This window comes from Varanus komodoensis, unplaced genomic scaffold (genome assembly GCF_004798865.1).
Source record: "Varanus komodoensis strain SLA01 unplaced genomic scaffold, ASM479886v1 scaffold13_3, whole genome shotgun sequence".
In the NCBI taxonomy this organism is placed as follows: domain Eukaryota; kingdom Metazoa; phylum Chordata; class Lepidosauria; order Squamata; family Varanidae; genus Varanus; species Varanus komodoensis.
In genome coordinates, this window is record NW_025335409.1 from 7191284 (window position 1) to 7200373 (window position 9090).

At 38.3% G+C, this 9090-nt stretch overlaps 1 protein-coding gene across 1 annotated transcript in view; it reads right to left on the bottom strand.

Moving 5' to 3' along the window:
* Positions 1 to 9090, bottom strand: part of KIF21A (kinesin family member 21A) — a 96385-nt gene that overhangs the window by 56737 nt on the left and 30558 nt on the right. The window contains exons 3-6 of the mRNA XM_044423261.1: positions 8423 to 8605; positions 5809 to 5958; positions 3935 to 4069; positions 1430 to 1597 (exon numbers count right to left, since the gene is read on the bottom strand). Coding sequence (XP_044279196.1) covers positions 1430 to 1597; positions 3935 to 4069; positions 5809 to 5958; positions 8423 to 8605 — 636 coding nt within the window. The remainder of the gene's footprint in view (positions 1 to 1429; positions 1598 to 3934; positions 4070 to 5808; positions 5959 to 8422; positions 8606 to 9090) is intronic.

A 9090-nucleotide genomic window follows, 5' to 3' on the forward strand; every position in this document is an offset into this window, starting at 1 on the left:
CCTGTACTTATGACAGCTATTCCTATGCCCCAAGTGCAAGACCTTGCACTTATCCACATTGAACGCCATCCTGTTGTCTCCTGCCCACTTCCATAGTCTGTCCAGATCCTTTTGGATCTGGAGTACCTGCTCCTCAGTTGTGGCCACTGTTCCAGTTTTAGTATCGTCTGCGAATTTGATAAGCAGACTGTTCACCCCTTCTTCCATGTCATTTATGAAAAGATTAAACAGAATCGGCCCCAGGACAGAGACCTGGGGGACCCTGCTTGTCACTAGCCGCCATCCTGATGATTCCCCACTAATGGTTACCCTCTGCTTTCAGTCAGTCAACCGTGCCCTAATCCACCGGACAATGCTTTGGTGTATCCCAAAACTCCTCAGTTTCTCCACCAGGATATCATGGGGCACTTTGTCACAGGCTTGCTGAAATCCAGGTATACCACATCCACTGCATCCCCTTCATCTAGCCATCTCGAAACCTTGTCACAGAATTACACAAGGCAGCTTCACTTCGCTCTTTTCCACCGCAGTAGACAAGCCTCCGCAGTGTTTTAGAAGTAGCTTTCTTCATACCTTCCAGAACACCTTCCAGAAAAGCTCCAGCTACACACATTGCTCCTGTCTGGAAATGCTTGATCCTTCTACAGATCCTGAACATGCCATCATCCAATACAGTACAGGACCACACAAGCATACATAAGAGTAAAGTAGGAGCCTCAGTTACTCTGATGCAATCCATTTGACCCTTAAAGAAATATCTTAAGGTGCAAGGTATGAGAAAAAGCAGCCATTAACCCAGAGGTGCTGCCAGTAGCAGCATTTCTGGTACAACTGCCTCATTCACTGAATGTGAGAGGAAGTCAAGATTATATCATTTCTTATTTTTAATCATTCCACCATTTCTTCTATCATTTTTTTCTTTCCTGTGGGGAGGGAGATCTGTTAAGGAAAGAAAAATGAAACAGCCGTACTTTATACTATTCCTGTCTCCAACCCTTCTCTACTAGAGCTCAACAACCACTGTCTTTACCCATGGTCTGATCTTCTCTGTAAAAACACTGAAAGCCATCCAGAGGTTGTACCTAACCAAGGATTAAAACAGAAGTTTTAAAAGGTTCTCGAATCTTAACATGGAAGCAACCCCAATTAGCCTTAATCTATCAAGAATTTTCACCATCCAGTCTTGCAATAATTTCTAACAGTGTAGTAAATATTAGATTAGTACTACACATTCAAAAGCAAGCCAACCTGCTAGACATATTTGCAAAGGAGTTTTGACATAGCGAAGAAAACATGATTCACTTTTCAAGCCTATGCCATCCCTTGCTGACCCCTCTACGGCGAATGATTTTGTCTCCTGTGCACTGTCTCAGGGATTCTTCTGGACAAGTGTAGCTACTTGCAAAGCTGCACAAGAACTTAAACTTACTAATCCACAATTGATAGAAATGCCTTCTTTTGCTCTTTCGCCCGTGGCTCCTGTACGCTTTAATCGTTCAGATCCCGCCAGATCCACAAAATGAAACTTAGCAGTAAGGGTTTCAAATTCATTCAGCTGAGATGACTCTGAAATTATTCTATTATCTGTTATGTTGTCCTGTGATTAAAAGCAAAAAGAAAGAAAACACGTGACATTACCTAGTGAGAAAGACAATTAAACAAGTAGCACATGACTTGTGGCATGTAATAACAAGGAATCACTCATAAGGACATTATTTTTATTACTTCATTACTGTCTTCACATATCTTGCTGTCTCCTTAAATAGAAGAAATGCCATTCTGAGAATTTGAACTGACAGAAATATCTCAAATTATTCATGTGTAGCCCCCAGTAGACAGGATATTTGGTTGAAAGGACATGTAAAGAAGGTTTTTCTTCCCTCACAAGCAGAGCAATGAGACAGGAGAACTAGGAAAGGAACAAAATTACATCCAGAAATGCAGTGACTCAGTGCCATCTCAGCACAGCCTTCTCAGCAGGCCCAATGTCACCTTCATCCTTAACTAAATTCAGCTACTGAAATGATGACCCATCAAACTGCCAATCTCTCTGAATAACTTTTGTGGCCAACAAGTAGCTAAAAACCATGGAAAGTTTTTTAACACATCACTAAATACATATTATAAGTGATACTTATAAGTGATATTTTTATTACTTGCCTTTTTAGTAATGGTTTAAAATTAGAATATCCTGTACCATTTACCATATCTATGTTAAAAATAATTATGGTTTTAGTGTGTTAGTTGAGAAACAAATGGTCTAACAAAGTAGCCCACATATGGAAAATACTTTTGTCCTGTTTTCCTGGTACTATACAAGAGTAAGATTTCCATTGCACCTTCAAGGCAAGCCAGCATTTGAAATTGGAAGTGGCTAAAGCAAAAGGAGGAGGAAGAGGAGGAACAGCCTGTCTGTCCTTTTCCTGCATCCTCTCCAAGAAGAGAGAAATAGGGAATCCATTCTTCTCTTAGCCAGAGTCCTGAGTTAGAATCATATCTTAAATTGAAGATGGAAAAGAGGTCTTTTTCTGAAGACTGAAGGATGCTTAAGAGAGGGGAAATGCTCATACCGTGTAAACTTAACTCATTTTTGCTCTAATAAACAGTGCTTCAAAAAGCTACACAAATCTATTCAACTAGACACAACACTAAGACAAAAGAAGAGTATCTGGAAATCAACCCTCTCTTAAACGACTTTCAACTCCTTTTAAAACTATCTGTGAGAAGCTGAGAATGGATGGTGGGAAGCTGCAGTGTGCCTCGATACCACTAGAGGAGACTATATCAATTAGAAATGAGAAGCCCATTTAAGTAAGCAAATTCTTGATTTAAGAATCCACTAATATATACTCAGATGCACAAATGCTTTCCTACTCACTTCCAAAGCTTTAGAGAACTTTTTATTATTTGTTACTAACATAAATTACTTTCAGTGGTCAAATGTTTGCAAAATATCTAATCAGAATAAATGAAGAAATATATGGTCTCCAGCCTCATGATCACATTCTAGTTTCCAGAGTTGATACATACACACAAGTACATACATGTAAAATGTTCAGAAGGACAGAGACCCTAGGACATAATTTTTGCAAATTCAGTCAAAGCATGAGGTAGCTATGGGAACCTTCTATTCCCATGATTGTCCCAGTTTGCTTTCCAATGCCAACTTTTTATTTTAAAGTCAAATAAAGCTAAGGTTTACATCTTCAAACATATGTCTAAATGCATAAATACATAATAGATTCTGGAGCCCAAACAAAATACATTTTAAAAGAAGCATGCTTAATTTTTCAAATCAAATGCAATTGCTTTTTAAAACCAGCCAAAATATATAATATATACTAGCTGCTTCTACCCAGTTTCACATCATTACTTGTGTATTTAGAACACCTTCTTCCACTGGCATGAGCTACACCAGCAACTGATTGAAGGCTGTAAAGGGACCGCAAGCAAGACCACCTTTAACTTCCCCAATAAAACAAGTCTCTTATCATGCAATACCTGGGTATAATGCACATATATTTGTAATGCTTAGCCACCGGACCCACATTGATGAAGGCTGTAGTAAACTAATAAAGTCCATTAATAATGGCATGTTTCTCAAATATGATTATTTTTAACAATAGTAAGGTATTTAAATATTAAAATAGTGCTCTGGGCATTGCTCAGTTCACTGACATTATGCCAGCAAGACACATGCAGGAGACACCATGCTGGTCTGGTCAGAAGCTACAGTGTAAGCACCTCTTGCTGCCCCAGCATCATAGGAAGAAATAGCACTGCAGCAGCTCCCCACATTAGCAATATGACATGAGGTGACATGATATGAAAATAGATTTTGCAAGCTATTTTGAGAATACAGGACACTCCTCTAGGCTTAAGACACTTCAAAACATTGTTCAAGGTATTTTCGTACTCTTAAGATAATACGTACTGCATCCATTGGGGGACAAACTCTTGTTTGACATAAGTGGATAGTGAAGATGGCATGTGAACGTGAGCTCTGAACATTCATCTGCGTACTGGCGGTGGTTCGCGATAAAGCACCTAGCTTCAAACACTGCATCATCTGTACAAGAAGGAGGGGGAAAAGATCTAGAGATTAGCCTTATTGTAATACATGACCACACCCCTAAGCCTAACTTCTGAATTTTAGGAACATGTACAGATAATACAGAAACCTATCATTTCCATATGTATTGTTCCAATTCTCCAAAGCTAAAGTGAATAGAACGGCACCAGGCCCCAATATACATTCCTCTCAACAACATCTGGTTCAGCAATTATCTATTTTCCACACATTTTAAAAGTGTCCACAAGAGCCTTTCCCACCTGGTATCCTCCAAATGTGTAGGGCCACAGCTGTCATCAATGTCCAACCCACCATGCTGGCTGAAGATGCAGGGAGCTGTAATCCAAAATGTCTGGAAGGTACCAAGTTGGGAATGTTGTCCTATAGAAACCATTTTAACCACTGGCCTGCCCCCATCTTCCAAAATTATGGTACACAGATACCGAAGCAAGAACTAGTATGGTTCAAGTGTGAGGAATCACATGTCCACAGATGCATGCAAAAACACATATACCAACATCTGGACAAAGAGAAAAGAATTTCTTTCCAAATGAACTGATGAACACATTAGATTCATCTAAATCATTGGACCACGGAAACTGACCAGATTCCACCAAAAAGAAAGCTACTTTATCCTGATAACAATAGAGAGTATTTTGTCTCCTTTTGTTCCCTTTAACAGTATTCTGAATAGTTAATACCACATCAGTGACACAGTATAAAATGAGATGAGTCAGAGCAAGCAATGGGAAATTTTGCTGATGTCTGAGATACTGAAGGCAGAAACTGGCAGCAAGCTGCCAGCATATCTTACGTCTTTTGACCACATGGGCTATAACCACTGCCTCTTGGGGAAACAGGGCTGCACAACATCTTGTACAGAACCCATACATCACCAGAAGGGTGGAGAACTTGTTTCTACTCACTCAATACTACTTTCAAATAGAATTCCAAATGCCAAGCCTCTACCCAGAGGTAAGCATGACCAGTAGGTCTACTCACAAATAAGCAAAGCAAACCTCTACATATTTACTCAGAAGTAAACAGAACCAAATAGCAGTTAGCCCTACAGGCTTTTACTTATTTCTCCTGCTGGTTATGTTCTTATCTCTGATCAGTAGCTGATCAGAGATAAGAGTTTCCCCCTGTTGGAGAGAGGGGGTATAGCCTGAGGAAAAAGCCGGTTGGTAGATTAACTGGGTTGCAGGGGGGAAAGACGGGGAAGTGATGTTGGCTGTATGGGCCATACTGAGAGCATCCAACAAGCCTTGCATTGTACACCCCTGCTATATATTCACAGAAAACTGATCTTCCATGCCTGGATCCTTATGAAAGCAAAATGGCCCCTTCCAACCACAAAAGGAAGATAACAGCACATTTGGGGAGAAATATAAAGGTTATGAATGAAACAAAAATACTTTACAGGTTTAAAAAAACCCTTATGTGGGGACAAGGGAGTATTTCCTTTTGCTTATTTACAATGAGAGTGGAAATATTATTACATTGTATTTGCATCTCGCCTTTTTCTTCTTGCAAGGCACCCAAGGAGGCTTACATTGCTCCACTGTATGCTCACAACAACAACCCTGAGGTATGAGTAGGTTGGGCTAAAAGTGAGTGACTGCCCCACTGAGGTTCACATCTGCATGGCGACTAGAATATGGGTCTTCCAGGTCCCCAGCCCAACCACCACACCACACTGGCAAACCAAATAGCATTACTTTGGGCAACAGTACCTCTGCTTCTGCATTCACAGTCCGTGTTGTGACTCCAACTGTATATATTCCTCCTGCTGAATCTTCATGAATTTTGATATTTGACTTTTTGTTCTTTGAATCAATATCACGTGTTGTATCAAAGAGATCAAGTACTTCTTCATTGTAAAGCTAATTTTAAAAATCAGTGAACAAGTACATTAAAATTGGTATGTAAACTGAAGCCAGCTTTTAATTAAAAATATGCAGATTTTTACTAGCTATAATATGATGTGGTTTCTTTTCAGAGCAGCTGAGTAAAATCATTATCCAAAATGTGAATAATCAGCAATTAAAATACGAACTAATGAAGTTATGCAAAATACTTCAAGGAAGGAGAACCTCCAGACTAGGTAGTAGCAGGTTGAGATATATCAGAAGAGGATTTACTAGCAAATAGGGAACTTGCTGTTAGTGTCTTTACCATTACCTAACTCCAGGACTGAGTACGGATTGAGTGTGGTTGAACCTGCTACTTAGATTCACACAACAGAATAAGACATAGCAAGTTGGGCACCCACGGCCACCATTCAAGGGTGCTTCCAGGCTCCAAACACAATGTAGCAGATTGTTGTGAGAAGCAGGTCATTATCTTCATCTCTCCAATGTTTCCAAAATAGACTGATTATTTGGTAGTATCAAATATTACAGGAAGCCAGATTGAAGCTAAGTATGAGGAAAAATTTCCTTACTGTTAGAGCAGTATGGCAATGGAAGGAATTACCTAGGAAGGTTGTGGACCCTCCCAAACTAGGGGTATTCAAGATCCAACTGGACAAACATGAGAGGGATGGTCTCACTCGGAAGTACGGCACTGAGTCAGGACTTGGACCCAATGGCCGTCTAGTCCCTTCCAACTCTACTATTCCATGACTGTATGAACTTTTCACAACTGCCGGCCCTGTTCAGGCATTGTACATTTTTGAAGGGAAATTATTAGTGGGTCTTGGGCTTTTTTGTTTACTTTCTTTTTAATTTTTATTTTTGAAAAATTTATATAAAACACACACAATAAAAACAAATTTCACAATGCACACAAATACAAAGCAATACAAATATTAAATTATTAGTAGCAATAATAAACAATACAGTACAATGTTGCTACCCTTCAGCAGGACCAACAGATATATGTTATTTAGTATAGAAACATTTATTCATTCAGGTAGCCACTTCCAAAATTGCATCAATTCTTGTGATAGTACATAACCCTTTCCCTTCATTAACATATTCAATAAATGATCCCCCAAAACCTCAGAATTAATTTTTACTATCAGGTGATATTAGTTTGAAAAAGGGTTAAGTTAGTTTATCATTGATGGCTATATTCCAAAGTTCTTTATATCAGTTGCTTATTTGATAATCACATTTTGCTTTCCGGTTCTTTGCTATTAATATTCTACCTGCTGTTACCAAATCTGTCATCGATTCTTTAATATTTTGTGCCCCTTGTTCACTATCAAATAATAATAATAATAATAATAATAATAATAATGATAATGCAAATCCAGGGTCTTTCAATATTTTACTAATTTTCTTGAAAAATCATTTTCCAAAACTTACTGAACCCTACTTTCTTGAATTTCACCTTCCCATATACCCAAATACTAGCAAAAGGCTGAGCATAGGGAGCATTTGTATGCAGGATAACCCCTAACTTTGAAAGATTAAACCCTCTTATTAAAAATAGGCTGGACAGAGGAAAAACAACATTAGAACAGACCAGAATGGTCTGGTGCTCCTACCAATAGCAACTATTTAACTCTCTTCTAAGCCCTCAGAAAGCAAAGTCCAAATCAAAGGGATTAAAAGCCTCCCATAGCACATTTTCCATGTTTATATGTTACTCTAGACAAATATTAGCCAGAGAGGTTTTATCCAGTGCTTTCAGGGAAGGGCAACAGGTACGTACTAGCCCAACTAATTAATATTTTTAAAGAAATGCAATAGCTGTCCAGTATTTACCTGTGCCAGAACTTACATCTTACTTAGACTTCTGTAACTTTAATAGCCTAGTTGTTTTTAGGGGAATCCCTGAGTCAGAAAAACATTTATACACTTACTTATTTTAGAAGAGTGGAAACAGGGCACATCTCACTGGCCTTATTCAACTACTTTGCCATATTAACAGTAGATGTCCTATTTATCCTATTTTAATAAAACCTCCTGCCTTGATTCTTAGAAAAAGTCTCAGCAATCATTGCTGTACTATAAATATCAAATAATTTACTCTCCTCCCCCTGGAGGCATTATTTATGTTTGCAAAAGTAAAATTTTATGACGTTCTACCATACAGAAGTATCTGACACAAGAAAAGCCAATTTAAACTTCTTTCCCATCCCCCTTGTCTTAAATAAGTAACAAGATTAGCACAATCCATTTAGACTCAAGGCAAAACTGATTGCTAATATTATTTGCATGTTTACTAAGAAAGTGTAAACTTTACCTACATGACAAACAGAAATGAGTGTGTCCAAACTACACAGAATTGTGTCCAAATATATATGCATTTTGCTAAATTATGCATTATTGTATGTAATTACTTCAGTATGTCCAAAATATCTTTATTCAGAGAAATTGCTGTATGATGAAGGCTTACCTCTAAGAATTGAGCATTGACTTTAAATTCTGGAGGAGGAAGCCCCTGTTTAATAGCTGCATGCCTTTTTCCTTCAATACATCTGTAAAGGTGTTTTACAGCTCGTGGTATAATGCCCTGTTCTTCTTCCATTATGTTAACATCAAATCCAGTTCCCATTGTGTATGTTTTACCAGCTCCTGTCTAAGAGACCAAACATTAATGTACAAAACAAAAAAGCATTTATCACATACAGAACCTTCCCGCCAATTTTCACAATCTTGTCTTCTCCATGACAAAGAACTCAAATAAATATTGTTGAAAATTCTACTGCTTATCCATGAGCTTTTGACTCCAGCTGTGTACTTGCCATTTTGCTAAACATGTGACTTTTTTCTAAGATTTTTTTCGAACAATAAGGATGTTTAAGATGGCAAAAGTTTTCCCAAGAAACATGGGATGATAAAGAAACATCTTCTGCTGGCCACTAACTACCTTTCTCAGCTTTGAGTCCCCCAATCAAGATGGACCACCGTTCCCATAATCCCTAGGCAGCATGCCAATGGTTGTAAACTGACAAAATCTGGTGCCCTCTAAAATGGAAAAGACTCCAAAGACCGTACTATTATTACTTGGAGCAGAGTCCCATAATCCCTAAGCAGCTGATTTGATATCCATAAAATATTTTT